Source organism: Bidens hawaiensis, unplaced genomic scaffold (assembly GCF_021521415.1).
Source record: "Bidens hawaiensis isolate Kalapana, Puna unplaced genomic scaffold, B.hawaiensis_p1.1 tig00020321_1, whole genome shotgun sequence".
NCBI classification, from domain to species: Eukaryota; Viridiplantae; Streptophyta; class Magnoliopsida; order Asterales; family Asteraceae; genus Bidens; species Bidens hawaiensis.
Window position 1 is genome coordinate 43,216 of NW_027493087.1, and position 16,667 is coordinate 59,882.

At 34.9% G+C, this 16,667-nt stretch overlaps 2 protein-coding genes and 1 pseudogene across 2 annotated transcripts; 1 reads left to right on the forward strand and 2 right to left on the reverse strand.

Annotated features, from left to right (window-relative positions):
* Positions 1-3,605: 3,605 nt before the first annotated feature.
* On the reverse strand, positions 3,606-4,031 carry LOC143560256 (uncharacterized). Its single transcript, XM_077048595.1, has one exon. The coding sequence runs from the start codon at positions 4,029-4,031 to the stop codon at positions 3,606-3,608; it is 426 nt and encodes a 141-aa protein (XP_076904710.1).
* A 4,326-nt stretch (positions 4,032-8,357) lies between these two features.
* On the reverse strand, positions 8,358-9,032 carry LOC143560247 (uncharacterized; annotated as a pseudogene).
* Positions 9,033-13,511: 4,479 nt separating this feature from the next.
* On the forward strand, positions 13,512-14,968 carry LOC143560248 (uncharacterized). The gene is made up of 2 exons (XM_077048587.1): positions 13,512-13,816; positions 14,674-14,968. The coding sequence occupies exons 1-2, from the start codon at positions 13,714-13,716 to the stop codon at positions 14,916-14,918; spliced, it is 348 nt and encodes a 115-aa protein (XP_076904702.1). The 5' UTR covers positions 13,512-13,713; the 3' UTR covers positions 14,919-14,968.
* Positions 14,969-16,667: the final 1,699 nt, after the last annotated feature.

Consider the following 16,667-nt stretch of genomic DNA (forward strand, 5'->3'; position numbering starts at 1 on the left):
ATTCCGGGGATGCGCAAGGTCTTCTCTTTATTCTCACAGATGTTTCATGCGCCTGCGCGTATGTGATATGCGCCACGCGCAGATGTTTCATGCGCTTGCGCATAGGTTTTGGCCTTGTGTCTTCATGACATCCTGATTTCAAGCCTCTTGTCTATATCTTGTGGGTTGACCCGCCCCGCTCGATGTTAAGGCGGATGCATACCCCTTCATTATTATTTGAAATAAACGTGCGCTTTAATGTTAAACGTTTGAGATTGTTATTATAATTAGCAAAGCTTAAGATCTTAATGGTAATTAAAAAAAGTGAATAATTGCCTGGATTAGGTAAGGGTTAGAGAACTTTAGAGCTGGAAGTGTTGAACTTTAGATCAAGGAAGTGGTGACTAAAACTGGAAAGTAAAGAGTAGATAAGAGTTATCAAGTACTTTTCTTTTATAACATGTTCTTTTATTATTCTTTTTTAATTATATTTTTTATTATGGTGGTGCTTTTGAGCACATGGTTGGTAGCAGATTGGGTTTCATAAAGTTTTCTTGCTAGTAGGGTTATTTCTATTCCATTATTTCCTTTTTGATGTTAGTGCATTTTTAGTTTTGGTCCCTTTGCAATTACAATCATGTTGGAATGCTTAATTAATTTCTTTTCACCATGGGACAAGAATAGAAGATATTTAAATGCCAGTGAAACTAAAAAATTTCAACTTGAGCAATAATGGAAGTGGAGTGTGAAAATGGCATTGAATAAAATATTAATAAAACTTAACATAGTAACAAAGCCACTATACCCACACTTGTGGTCTCCTCTAGTTTCCAACGACCATGTATTCGTCTAATCTCAACTCTCAAAACCCATGGATGAGTGTTACAATAAATATATATCCCTAGCAATTTATTGTAATTGTTGAGATTTTTTGGTTAATAAATCTCAAAAAATTATATAATTGTTCTTCATTTTTGTACAATATAATAGATTAAGGATTCCTTACGTTACATACCATTTTTACATATCATTTTCATCTACTTAATTTATCTATATTTATTTCAGCCTCTCTCTCTCTCTCAACCCTATTATTAAATACATATTTCTCTTTTTAATGATGATTTATTTTTTTAAAGAGATATTAGTTATACGGGTTTGGATCAAATATAATGTAATTACTCTATAATATAATTACATAATTACTCTACTTGTATGTATAATTACTCTACCTAATTCTCACATTTAGCACGTTATTTTAATTTGTACGTTACCTTCCCCTTAATTATACTAGTAAAAAGTAAAAACACATTTAATTTATAGTATCTCTTATTTTAGTAAATATTAAAATCTAATTATGTAACTTTTGTTTTCAATCAAATAGTAAATGGAAATTTAGTTACATTAAATAATAATTAACGAAGTTTCAAAAATTAATTATATATTAATTTATACATAATTTTTTATCTTTAAAATCTTTAGTGTATGAAATATATTTTCCACTTAAGATGTATATAAAGATTTTGATATTTTACATCTTGTGTTCTATACATGTTTTAAGCTAGTTATATTATCTTAAACAATAGTGAAAATAATAATTGAATCATATCATTCAAGTGAATCCCCTTGATTTGGCCAATCTCACATAGGTGATACAAGAGTTGATGAACTCTACAAGGACCATCTTTAGAGAGATGCTTAATGGGTTATAATATGGTTCAAGCTAATTGAAGCAGATATAACTTTTGTAAGATTTAGAGTTTCAGGACCCATAAATAATCAATAAACACGTTCATTGACAAAGTTTGGCACAACTATTAGATTTGAGTTCCATTATCTTGATTCCTGATTTCAAACTTAACGATTTTTCCTAGTTTTAAAAGATGACTTATTTGATAATTCGAGCATACATTATTGTATCAATCTTCAATCTCTTGAGAATTTTCCTTCATTTATTATATAGCACGAATTATATCTTTCTCAAGGTTCACTAACTCCTTTCTTAAACGATAAACAAAATTTTATTACTTTATTCACAATATCAAAACTAGCAAGTTGTAACACCAATTTTCATAACCAAGCCACACAATTACATCACTATCAAACAAGTTCTATCCATTCCCCCAATTAAGTTTGAAATTAAAACTATGTCATTTCTCTCATGTTAACGCCAAATTCTCTATCAATACAACAGGATGCTTAATGTTTTAATCACGCTTATGATGGTGCTTAATTGGGCTGATTTTTAACATCCCGAAAAATCACATATTTATTTGGGCTAAAAATGTTAACTTTTAAATGTCGATAGACCCAAAAAATATTTATATAATATGATAAAGAAATTAAGTAAGGAGATGTATATATATTATAAACTTGGAAGCATCTCATATTAAGGAAATGGGAAAATGTGAATCCATCTCACGTGAAAAGAAAGAAGAAAATGAAAGTCTTTCATATGTGTATAAATAAGAGAGATAAATCCATCACACGTGGAAAGTAAGAAAAATTTGGAAACTCTTTATAAGGAGATGAGTTCCAACATTAATATTCTTATATGCCAACATGCACCCAGTGGTCCTGCACCCGACGTGCACGGGCACTCGCTCAGGCGATGAGCGCAATGTAACGCTTTGATGGCGCACTCCGTGCCCTCGCATCGCGGCAAGCCGCTTGAGAGCCGCCTTAGTGTTTTTGGAAAATGAAAGCAAAACCAAGACACAACAAGTTATCAAAGTCAATGGACTAAAATGAAAATTCTGGATTTCAAGACCAATCGCGATACGTGATGGATTAGGAGATAAACCATCGCGTTACGCGATGGGTACAGTACAACACCCCACAATGGGCAGTGTCGCGATACGCGACTTTCTAAACTTTTGGGGTCATCGCGATACGCATGACCAGACGAAGTAATCGTGGACACATATCCAACCACGTGTCACCACGTGGCATGTCTACTAGGTGTCCAATCAAACCTAATGGGCGGCTTCGCAATAAGTGATAGGCATCCCAAACTTCCATCTAATTAAGTGTGAATTACATGAAGTTTATGGGTTTAAGTTCAATCTAATTGAGGTTGGGTCAACGGACATGTCTAGTTTAATATGTTTTGTTTGTGCCAACTTGACGGGTTTGCGGATTTATCCGTTCAACAATATTTTTTAGTTTATAAAAATGCGCTTTATATAATTACTCAAACAATATTATTATTCTTGTCGTAAACTTATTTAAAAAATAAATTGGTATAGTTTAAAAACATGATTACTTTAAAGATAAAAACAATATGTAAAAAGATTAGTAAACTTCTTATCTGGTTGAACATATTGCACGTGTTCGTGTCTATGCACAAATATACATGGCGTATTTAACCTTTTGGGTTTGTACCGATTTTGACCTGCCAACCCACAAACACGACCCATTTACGAGTATTACCCTAAACACGCTTTTAAAGTTTAAACCCCTCTCTTCTTGTTATTCATAGGCATATACACACACACCATATTACATCACACATTCTTTTAATATTTTGTAAGCAAGTACATAACCATAGGTCCATACATATATAAGACACACTAAATCAAACACCAAAACTTTGAAAAACATACTCAAGTAAGGCATGCATCACCTAATTAAGCAGACACATTAGATTGCATCTTCATAACCTCCCTATCAACTGCTTTCTTCAAAAAACTATCTTCATCTAATATCATTTGAACAGGCAAGAAACCGAGATCATTCGCCATAGCAAGCATCATCCTCTTCGTCTCGGCTTTAAACTCCTCCAAATCCACCATCCCATTCGAATCGCGATCAAACAACAAAAACAAGGAATCATAAATATGAGAGAGCTCTTCAGGGTCGGGTTTCACATCAATCCCAAAATGGGTTTCAATCATTCTTAAAGATTTTAGTTCTTTCAACATCTCTGAATATGACAACAAACCATCATGGTTTGTATCTAAGTAAGCGAATCGATCTTGAACCGAGCCATTAAACGCTTCATCGTCTTCGATAAAGCCGAGAATTATGGCACCGTCTAGTAACTCAACACTCATTTTTGTGTCTATGTATTTTTTTTTGTTAATTTGTTGGTATTAATTTGTGACTTAAGGTGAGTAATATATAGATGTTCAAAACTCAAAAGTATATGTTCATTGGTATTGGTTTCATCATTCATGGGGCTATAATTAATTAATTAATTCGTGCGTTTAAACAACGCGGGTTAAGTCTTGTGGTTTTTGACTTAACTTGATTATATATTACTAGTTTTTATCTCCCGTATTACGGGGTTGTTTTATATTGTTTGTTATAATATTTATTTATTTTTTGAATTTATATATTTTTATTGTATTATAATTAATAATATACTTATAGTTTGATTATAAATTGTTTCACAAATAAATGAGATGTTATAACCAGGTTTAAAAGATATATGGTTTTGATGAGACCCAAGACCCGTTTATTTTTTTTTACTATAAAATTGGTTTTTTAATTATAAATAATATTTATGAAAGTTAATAATATACTTGTGGTTTGATGAAACCCAAGACCCGTTTATTTTATTTACTATAAAATTGATTTTTTAATTTAAATAATATATATATATATATATATATATATATATATATATATATATCTTTTTTAAAATAAATAAGATATTAATTTTTAGTATATCCTATTTTATAGGATTTTTACATCAATAATTTGACGAGAATAATTTTTAATTTAATGAGATGTTATAACCCGTTTAAGGAATATCTGGGTTTGGTAAGACCCATACCCATGAATTCGGGTCAAATGCATGAGAAGCCTCCACTTAAAAATCAAGCAAATCTGATGACTCCAAAAAAACGGGAGCGACCACATCACGACACATATGATTTTTATATTTTCATTTATATATATTATAGATTATTCGTTTTATTGTTGATGGGTTCTTAAACACTCCTCGTGTCATACCTTCCTCTCCGAGTACGGTTGAGTGGAATAAAGTATTTATAAATAGAAACGAACGAATATGCTTTTGGTTATTAAATTAAAGAAATCATATTCCGTGTATCCTAGGCAATTGTTTTGCATATGTTACATTTGCAACTCTTCTAGAAAGAGTGTTAAAGGGATTCTTAGTCTTATGTAAACATATATGAAACTACGAAACTGTACAACAAATAGATATTGTGGTTAACAATCACCTACATCCTGCTTTTGTGAAACCCAAAAAATGTATATATGCGTGAACTCTCGGGTGGGTAAAAGTGAAATTGCACTAATTTTGAAGTTATTTTACTAATCTCGTGAAATAACATTAAAAGTGGCGGAAGGTTAATCAGACATCATGTGATGGCGTTGATAGGCGAAAGACAAGGGTACATGCTCCAATCAGCTGGTGTCCTGATGATTGAATGTTACGTGTCTTATGTCCAAGGCTTGATGCAAAACTACTATCGAGTCGGGGGTCTCACCGGAAGCAACATCTCTATCCCTATGGGGTAGAGGTAAGGCTGTCTACATCTTACCCTCCTCAGACGCTACCATAGCTTTGCTATTGGTATGATATACTGAGTACGATGATGATGATATGAATCACCTACATCGATAATTATCGACAAAATGATAGCGAAATCTGATAATTTTTTTTATATATGAATGTTTCATAGGAATACATGTTGTAGTTGAGGATATGATTTCTAGTAAGATTACGAGTCCCACGCCTTTCAGTCACTTGCCTGCGTGGGGTCCATTGTTGTGGTTTGATCGGTTCAAGTAAAGAGACAAGAAATATATAAGGAAACTAGAGAGAATTTAAAAGAGAAGTTTGGAAAAAATTTTCTTCATGTCCATTAATGAAAGAAAAACCCCTTTAAAAAGGATACAGTACGTGTGTAGAATGCAAAACCTAATCTACATGCATAACCTACTCTACATGGTGAACATGGGTTCATGGATGTAACTACCTACTACTTCCTTTAATTCTCACAAACAAACAAAACCAAATAAAAACATATGCAGAAATATAAATAGGCAAACATTAAAATAAAATATGCATGTGACACTAAATGGCACATATCATTCCATCCCACTCGAACACACCTTGTCCTCAAGGTGGAAACTAGGGTCATCCTTTGAGTCGACAATCATGAACAATTGCGGTTTAGTACACCTATGGCCCTATACATATTTCTCATCACAATGGTAGCATAGACCCTTGGTATGCCTTTCTTTTACCTCTGCACTTGAGAGCCGACGGACTGGGTTAGGAGCCGGCAGTGCTAATTGTTGAGTTGGAGCTGGACCCAAAATGCCTTGTGTTGTGGAAACCGCCAGTTGGATAACCGAAAGAGGATTCGAGGTGTTGTTAGCGGAAGAAAGTTCGCGCCCAGATTCATTTTGTCCTCCACCATCCTGGCTACTCCAATAGCCTTATGGAGTTGCTTCGGGTTGTTGAGCTTCACTTCTATACGAATATCTTCCTTGAGACCACCAATGAAGCAACCGATCAAAAACGATTCCGGCAACCCGTCGACTTGGTGGGATAGCTTTTTAAAAGCCTCTTGGTAAAGAGCTACGGTAGTGGTCTGTTTGAGACAGGATAAGGATTTAGAGGGGTCTTCAAACTCGGTCGGCCCGAAACGAGCTAATACGGCCTGTGAAAATTCGACCCACGTTAAAGGTCCCCGATGCTTGGTTAACCATCGATGCCACTGTAGAGCAATTCCGTCAAGATGGAATGAAGCCAATTGAACTTGGTCTTCTGGAGCCACCTTTTGGAAATCAAAAAACTGGTCGGCTTGATACAGCCACCCAGTCGGATCCCCTCCGCTGTACCGGGGAAAATGGAGTTTGAGATAGGGCTTAGTGGTGTTAACCACAGAACCACCAGAGGACGAGCCGGGTGATCGGCCAGAATGTTGTTCCCGTAGAGCTTGCACCGCAGCGGTAAGACTTTGCATTTCGGTTAGAATTCGCTCAAACATCGAGTCATGTTGAGCCAACTGGTCGCTAGTCTCTTGTTGGAACTCAGCATTGGTTTTCTTTCGAGTATCCATAGAGGTGGATCAACTTTGGATCTGATACCACTGTTGTGGTTTGATCGGTTCAAGTAAAGAGACAAGAAATATATAAGGAAACTAGAGAGAATTTAAAAGAGAAGTTTGGAATCAATTTTCTTCATGCCCATTAATGAAAGGAAAACCCCTTTAAAAAAGAAAGCAAAACCTAACCTACATGCATAACCTACTCTACATGGTGAACATGGGTTCATGGGTGTAACTACCCACTACTTCCTTTAATTCTCACAAACAAACAAAACCAAATAAAAACATATGAAGAAATATAAATATGCAAACATTAAAATAAAATATGCATGTGACACTAAATGACACATATCATCCATACGCGACTTACTACTATCAGTACTTATGCCCATAGATGATAATCTATCATCTATGAAAACCTGATGTTGCAGTGTTCGTTTGTTTTATTCCACTTTCCAAACCTCCTTATAACCTTAGTGTTTATTTGGTAGTGACTAAATATTGTAATTGGTGTTCTCGGTATTAAAATGCGACAGGTTTTGAAATCCCTATTGGTATCCAATTGATATCATGGTTTACCAGTTTATAGTTTGTTAATAAAAATGAGGCCTTTGATTTAACGTGTTTCTTATACAAAACCCTACAATGGTGGTCTAATATATTGTTCCATTTATTTTGTGTGAGATGCTTTGATGCATAAGTCGAGTTACTGGTGCACGGGATTTATTATATTTACAAAATGCGAAAATATAATGTAGTTAATAATTTGTTATTTCCTATTATGATCCGTTAATGTAGTTATAACAAGCGTGCGTCTCTAGTACCAAAATAACTTGCTATGGTTGCATTATGGCTTCTTGAAACCTAAACACCTCACTAACACTTTCAAACTATTAAAAAAACCACTAAACGTACACACATGTCTCTTACATATTACAAAACTTGTTATGAGAGCATTCACAACAAGGATCAAATTCGTAGGTTTAGATACATGTGTCATCTACAAACTTGAGGAGATGCAAACTTCATTGTTGTGGACTAAAAGTTTGTTTACAAAGTTTACATACACAAACTTCATCCAAACCACATATGGGATAAAGGGTGGAGCCCTACTCTCACAACCACACACATATATATTGACATGTATATGTGTATTATATTATTATAATATTATTTGATAAGGTTTGTGGGGTTTGTTGTTTTGTAAAAATATTATGTTTTTAAGAAACATTTGGAATATGATGTGGCGTTGATATGGTGGTTTGTGAAGGTTTATTGTTGAAAATGCTCTTATACGACTCGACAACACATTACAAGAACCTATAATATTTCTTGTAATAGGTTATGACCATATATTCCTCTTTGTAACAAAAACCAAAGCAATAGAACATCTTTTATATTTCTTGTAAACAATATATATAGGACAATAAACCAACACTATGGAAAAGATACTTCAATAATGCATGCATGAACTAAGCGGATACATTGGACTTCAACTTCATAGCCTCCCTATCAACAGCTTTCTTCAAGAAACTTTCTTCATCTAATATCATCTGAACAGGCAAGAAACCGAGATCATTCGCCATAGCAAGCATCATTCTCTTCGTCTCGGCTTTAAACTCCTCCAAATCCACCGTCCCATTTGAATCACGGTCAAATTGGATAAACAACGAATCATAGACACGAGAGAGTTCTTCCGGTTCGGGTTTCACATCAATCCCAAAATGGGTTTCAGTCATTCTTAAAGACTGTAGTTCTTTCAACATCTCTGAATATGACAACAAACTATCATGGTTTGTGTCTAAGTAAGCGAACTGATCTTGAACCGAACCGTTAAACGCTTCATCGTCTTCGACTCTTCGATAAAGCCGAGAATGATGGCACCATCTAGTAACTCAACACTCATTTTTGTTTATTTATATGTTTTTCTTAAACTCTTTGGTATGGTTGGAATTGTTATTTTGCATCAAGTAATATATATAGATGTTAATAGGTATATGTTTATTGGTGCTATGATTAATGTGGCGTCGAGTCACGTGGTTTTTGACTTGATTATTTTATTCAATTTACAGTTGATGGGTTCTTAATCACCTAGTAAAGTGCTTATAAAGAGAAAGGGACGAATATATATTATATAAAAAATATGGGGAAGGTTCATGTATATTTTCATCTTAGCATGAGAACGTAGGAAATAATACCAGTTTATAAAAAAATGAGAAATACTAACTACAATACCTATTCACATAAACAATGATTTATAATAACAAAGAAAAGAATCTAAAAATTACAACAAAAGAATCAAAATTAAGAACAAAATAATAACATCAACAAATACTTATAACAACAAAAGAAAACATCTAATAATAACAACAAATATAAATAAGCAAATAGTTATAGCGTCTCATAATGGAAAAAATTAGCAAATACGAACGAAAAATAACAGCAAACACCTATAAAAATAAAGCTTATAATAACAGCAAATTGATTCTCACCGTTTTCATGTTAAGAATAAAATGTATTTGATTATGTTTTTAATAAATGTTCCGTGTATTAAAAAACAAGTGTTTTGTTTGTTTTATATGTTACACATGCGGAGAAAAAACTTTAAAACCAGTTTTGTTGGATAAGACCTTGGTTGCATCACAAACAAAGATGATGTTGTGTTTACTGCTTAAAGGATTATTATTTATTGCAAAATTACATTAAATAGGTAAAAAACTAAACTACCCACTACCTTCTACGTGAACAGAAACAATATAAAATACCTTATAAGTTAGCAACACAACCCCACTATTCTAAACCCACAACTTAAGACTCATTTAACATATATTGGGGTTAAGCAGCCAAAATGCAAATGGAAGCAAAAGACAAAAATGATAAACAAAATGTATAAATGGAAGCCCAACGAAGAAATGGTTACTAAAAGACATAAATGAAAGCCAAAAATGCATAAACGAAAGTAGGTAGTCTTTGCCTTTTAAACTCCATTTGTGTAATTTGGGCTCCTTTTGTGCCTTTTAAGCTTCTTTTTGTGTTTTGGGTTCCTTTAGTGCCTCTTAGGTTTCGTTTGTGCCTTTTGGGACCCCCTTAGTGCCTTTTGGGCCCTTTTGTGCCTTTTCGGCACTTTTGTGCATTTTGGGCTCTCTTTGTGCCTTTTGGGCTTCGTTTGTGCATTTTGGGCTCCATTTATGTGTTTTGAGCTCCTTTTGTGCTTTTTGGGCTTCGTTTGTGCCTTTTAGGCTATGCTTATGTGTTTTGAGCTCCCTTTGTACATTTTGGGATTCTTTGAGCATTTTGGGCTTATTATGCTTTTTGGGGATCCCTTTGAGCTTTTTAAGCTCAGTTGTGTTTATTAGGCTCACTTTGTGCCTTGTAGGCTCATTTGTGCCTTTTGAGAATCATTTGTGTCTTTTAAGCTATGTTTATGCCTTTTGGTTGTGGTTTATGTCACCATATTTATTAGTGGCTTGATTTTGTGTGGTTTGCTTTATAACTCGTCTCTTGCTTGTTACACTACGCATATATTAGTGTACTAGTTATAACAAGCATGCGCCTCTGGTACCAAAATAACTTGCCATGGCTATATAATGGCTTCATGAAACCTAAACAGGTCACTCACATTTTTCAAGGTCCATTCATATTGTAGTAAGCATGTATCCCTAACATCAAAGCAACTTATAATGATCTATTGTGGTTTCATGCAAACTAGACAGCTCGGTAACACATTACAAGAAGTAGCCATTAGTATACCAACATATGATGTCCTCGCGCTCATGCTCACAAAGACCTGTTGCGGTGTGCGTTATCTATGTGGCCACCCCAGTACCCCTGCTCGCACCCTTCCTCGCCTACAACACAACAGATAATCGTACACATCTAAAAATGTATCACTTTAAGGGGTCTAAAAAGAATGAATAAATGATTCTAACTGTATCTAGTAACTTTGGCTTCGTGCATACCTATTTGACTCGATATTTGAAATCTAGCACAAGCATAAAGAAAATAATTTACAAAATTTTAATTTAGCTTGAACTCTTCAAAATATAATTAAAAACTAGCATTATAACTCGAATAGTCTCAAATTAGCGCAAATTCTTACACTAGTTAACTAGCTTGAGCTCGAACTGAGCTCAACATTTTTTAAAATATTTATGTACTCTTTTTTATCTTCATGATACTTATTTTTCTATCTAAATTTTTGAAAATTAAGTTGATATCTATAAAAAATAATACATTTTAATTTTTATCAGTTATTTTTATTTTACCTTTGTAAAGCTACATTGAGTTTATATCCAAATTTTAATACCCAAACTCACCAACCAAACACTAATTGAGGTAGCTAGGAAACATTTAACATGATCATGGAAGAAATATTAAAACAGAGAACCATGCCTGATGTTAAGTGCATCACGTGATGCATTACAGAAGATAAGTTTACACAACAATAATGGTGTTGAATTTTAAAAATCCAATGCATTGATTTGTTATTTCCATTATTGTATAATGCGTGACAAAGAGCCTTTGCATCACTATATGTGTGTGATTGTGTTCTAATAAAATGAATTTTGTATATATTCTTGTGTAGAAAGAGCGGAAAAGTAAAGATCGAATCAATGATCAAAGACAATCAATGGTTTGAATAAGTTGCATGATAATGGATTTTTTTTTACTTTAAAATGCATTTCACGTTGGTAAAGGTATTTTTTCTAGCAACGAGAATAATATTGAAGGGTACGCAACTAATCAAGCATGTGCACTATGTTAGTAGAAAAATATTAATTATAATAGGTGATTCAAAAAAAAATTCTATTAATTTAGGTGTTTTTCTTTATTTCATTACGTTTTACTACTGCTTTTAACTAATTTATTCAATTATTTTGTAAAAAAAAAAGAAGTCAAACCAGCGTTCTCTCGACTCAACATACGCGACAGTTCAGTTTCGGCAAAACTTTGGTCCTAAAAACACGAATAGCCAACCGTCTAACTTGAGTCGTCGACCTCAATCAATGGCGGAATCGAACACAAATAACCAATTAAATGATTGAATTGAAAAACCTGAAGTTACATAACTTTTTCTAAAATGTTGAATTCGTCGCATGTGTGTTCAATTTTTTTTTCACAACATTTTAGCATAAATTTGTTTAAACAAAATTTTATAGTAAATAGCGTACTGTGAAAAACTCGATTCTGAGCTAATAACATCGATACCGGTATGAAGAAACACCAGTCGAACCCCGACAGATTACGAGTAACCTGGGGGTTAGATAGACGTTTCCCACGAGGGGTTAATTCCGGCAAGATGGTTCTTCCGATAACCTGCAAAACAGACACCGTGAGCTCGTCACTAAGAAAGGGGGGGGGGGGGGTTCCTCTTTGTGACCACCCTCCGGCGTGAGAATCAGTCTATATTACTCTTTGAATATAAAAGTATATTAAGAATACTAGAGCAGTTATCAGGTAAATTATACAAGATATTAGATAATGAAATGATAATACCATTTGATGTCTTTTATAGCCGAAGGTGGGTTTCCAAGGAGGTTTAGCCGGCCTACTACTATGCCAACTGTGGCCTACACACGTGCTCTGCTGGTAATTGGTGGATAGGCAGCGGCTGACAGTGACCAGGCGTGCTGTTCACTTTTCCTTTTCCACCAACTACAGGCTAGGCACGTGGTATGGCAGGAGTTGGTGAGCAGGCGGCGGCTATTGGTCACAGTGCTGTGGCGTGTTGTCTGCCATGCTGCTGTCAGTGAGCTGTCGTATCGTTGGTCAGATCTTTTGTCCATACCTCGTCAGGTATCACACAAAAGATCCTCCATTATTATACGGACTGGCTCATTTAGGCGGGAGTTTTCCCCCTCCCGCCTTTATGCGGGAATGCTCCCGGCTTTGCTCATTCCTTCTTCAGGTGACTACTGAATTATTACGAGTTTGAGCCTTATGCGTGTAGCCATGCTGCGCGGGTGGCCAGTCCCTAATGGCGGGTATCCGTACATGCGGGAACAGGCGGATACTTGGAAACCATAGGGAGGCATTTCCTGCGAGACCAGCTTGCGTACCGCATGTGAGGTCGTCACAACTCTGAGCGTGGTGGGTCCTGCGGGTTTGGTAGGTCGCGGCGCAGACGTCCCTATGGTGAAGTCTGCGGGTTCAACTGCGCAGACGTCCGTTTAAGGAGTCTTGCGTGTTCAACTGCGCAGACGTCTCCTTTTAAGGGAGTCTTGCGGGTCCTAACCACCTCTGCTGGGACCTACCTCTTCACGGTACCAATATTATCGTAACTTATAACAACATCTGTTCTTATAGTTTTTGATCAACAAAAACATGTACTAATATCCTATCCTCTTGTGCTTATCACAATTTTAATTTTTAGGCTTTATCTATAGTGAGTGTTAATATCATAACAAATCACCAACCGAATTTATAACGTATCGTGCGGGAACTCAACTAGTTATATTTTCTTATAGATAATTTTAATAATTGAAATTTAATAAAAAACAAGATAGGCACATAGAGTAAGATATGAATGGATTTATTATAATATCAAACAGTCAAAAGCATTGAAAGCTTGCCCATCCCCTCACCATACAACCAAACTAAAATAAAATTTTATCCTTGAAAAGCTCTTGTATAAATACACAGGGATAGCCTCCTTCATTCTTCACCCTTCTAACATATATTTCTTCTATAGAAACAAGTCAACATGGTTTCAAAGAGATTCCTTCTTGTTGCCCTTGCATTTGCAACTGTTCTCCTAGTTATTTCTGAAATAGCTTCTGCTAATGAATTGGCCTCCAACCATGAGAGTGAGTTAATTATCTATATAACTAAAAGTAACATATGAATGGTTACAACTCACATATTTTTATATGTTGATATATGTATAAGTTTGGTTATTTTCATAGTTTTATTTTATGTTTTATATATTCTTTAATTTTAATTTCACCTTTTATTTATATACTATAGGCTACATATATAATTAATCATACCTTAACAAACATGGTTGTGTTTAGAATCCATTTTTATGGTTTTCAATCCATGCAACATATTTGTTTCCTCTCAAAAAATAAGTTTTATAAAGTTACAAATATATTTCGCGACACCCTTATGTTTATCTACGTTTCAGTATAAATTTTATTCAAAACGGGCAATACCCACTCGTTATATCTATTTTGTACGCGTGCATCTAAGCAGTTAATGCGGAAAAATATTGGATATCGGTTATCGCAGTGAAACATCGGTGGGATATTGTTAATTTTAATATCATGTAAAACTCATATATATAGAAATTTAACACTAATAATTCAATATAGCCTCTTACCATGAACAAATTAACCTTTTGTAAATTGCAAAACACTAACAATCTAGCAAAGTAAGAATTGATTAAGACTTAAAACACTAACATTGAACACTAAAAGTTGATAATTAAGACTTTAAACACTAATATCGGGAGTATCAGTGATATATCGGTCAAATATTAGTCCAATATCAATCAAATATCGGTCAATATCATTGATATTATCGGTACCGATATTCTGAACCGATATTCTGGTTTATATATCGTCGAGGACCGATAACCGATGGTGATATATTGGCGATATCGACTGCATAGACGTGCATGAATAATCAAATAATATTTACATGCATTCTTGAAACGATGCAGATGAGGTAGAAGATGCCAAGTATCGTCATGATGATCATGGATACTACAATGGTGGACGTGGTGGATACAACAATGGTGGCGGACGTGGTGGATACAACAACGGCCGTGGTTACCACGGCCGTGGAGGAGGATATTGCAGGCATGGTTGTTGTGGTCGTTACTACAATGGAGGGTGCAACTGCTGCCGCACTCTTGCTGAGGCAAATGCATACGAACAAGCTCATGAGACACAAACTCACAACTAATTATATATCTAAGTATCTTAAACGAGCCATGCATCATGTTGTTACTTAATTATGTACTTTTTCAACATAGATATGTGCATTTAAAACGTTATAGTGTTTAAATGTCACATATATAATAAGTCTATCACCATGTACTCGTTAATCTTTCTACTTTCAATAAAAAATGACACTTGACACGCTTCTTTTGTTTGTGATCCAATTAGATATTTCGTAACAAATTGTCCATTTAGGTATCTAGACTCAAATCACGTCTAATTATCAGGATTTCTTATTTTATGTTATGTTATAAGGCTATGTGTAGTAGATGGACTTTAAAATGGAGCGTTTTACGTCATGGGGCACCCAACCAGCAAATGGTGATTTTTGTTTTAGGGGTGTAATGATGTAGCCCAATATATATATACCACACACAAACATTTATAATAATAATAAAACACAAGTGAAGCACGACGACAAGAATTCATCGCCCCCCACATTTCGCCTCTTTGTCGTATGGGGGCAGTGTGCCAAAGATTTATCGCCCCATTTTGGGCTATTTTATCGCCCATTACGGGCTCCTAAGGTTCCCGTTAAAAGGATTAAACAATATCTTAATAGCCAATCTAACTAAAAAATAAAAATTCTCAAAATAGTCATTTTATTCTGTTGGCCGACCGTTCTATTCTACAGTACCAACAAATTACAAAAACAACCGCCAATTTCCTAAAAGCATGCCGATTGAGCTATATTTTTGGCCGACAAATCTATCATCGTGGCTGATTGAACTATATTGTCATCCCACAAATCTAACATACTCGTAAAATAATTTACGGGACAAAAATTTTTCATAGAAGGTCGGCCGGCCGACTGTTTAAGCAGTCGAGTGTTTAATCTACGGTTGGTTTTTTATATTCCGTCCAGGGGCGGATCTACGGTAGTAACGGGTGGTTCCGCGGAACCACCCGAGTTTCGAAATTATAGTGTATTTATATATAGAAAATAATAAAGGAACCACCCTATAAATTATACAGGAACCATCTTAAAAACATATAAAGTGCATGCCTGGCTGGTAGTTTGTGGGTTTTGTAACCCGGAGGTCGCAGGTTCTATTCCCGTTATTAATAGTTTTTTTTTTTTTTTTACTAAGTTACCCTAACTGATGTTAGGGTTTTTTATAATATAAGCAAAGCAGCTGCAGCGCCTCTGGCCTCTCTTGAGTCTCTTCGCAAATCGCAAACAGGCAACCAACAACACTACAGCACGCAGCCTGCCACTGCCCAGCCCACTGACCACCGTCCACCGCTGTCCGCTGCCCACTGCCCACTAACCACCGTCCACCCTCAGCCACTCCCGCTGCCCACTGCCCACTGACCACCGTCCACTGCCCACTGACCACCGTCCACCGCCGTCCCTATCAGTCTCGAATCCTCCCGGCTCCCACTTTGAAGGTAATAATTTATTTTTAAATGTTAATTGTTCATAAATCATAATTGTTAAGTGTTATTAACACTTAACTGTTAGATTATTGTTCATAATTGTTAGGTGTTATTAACTACTTAATTGTTAAGCTATTTGTTAAATTTAGTTTTAGTTTGTTAGATTATTGGTTTTAATTTGTTAGTTTGTTAGTTTTTGTTAGTTTCTTAGTTTTAAATTTGTTAGTTTGAAATTGATTTGTAGGTATTTTGAATATGAAGAAATATTATCAAAGTGAACCATCGAACCTTGGATCATCATCTTCAAGTAGTAAACCATTAAAAATAAATTTGG

Bases quoted from the DNA above. Each gene is read 5' to 3' on its own strand.
- LOC143560256 (XM_077048595.1), bottom strand. From the start codon at position 4,031: ATGAGTGTTGAGTTACTAGACGGTGCCATAATTCTCGGCTTTATCGAA.
- LOC143560248 (XM_077048587.1), top strand. From the start codon at position 13,714: ATGGTTTCAAAGAGATTCCTTCTTGTTGCCCTTGCATTTGCAACTGTT. The intron at 13,817-14,673 runs GTGAGTTAATTA...GAAACGATGCAG, and splicing joins ATTGGCCTCCAACCATGAGA to ATGAGGTAGAAGATGCCAAG.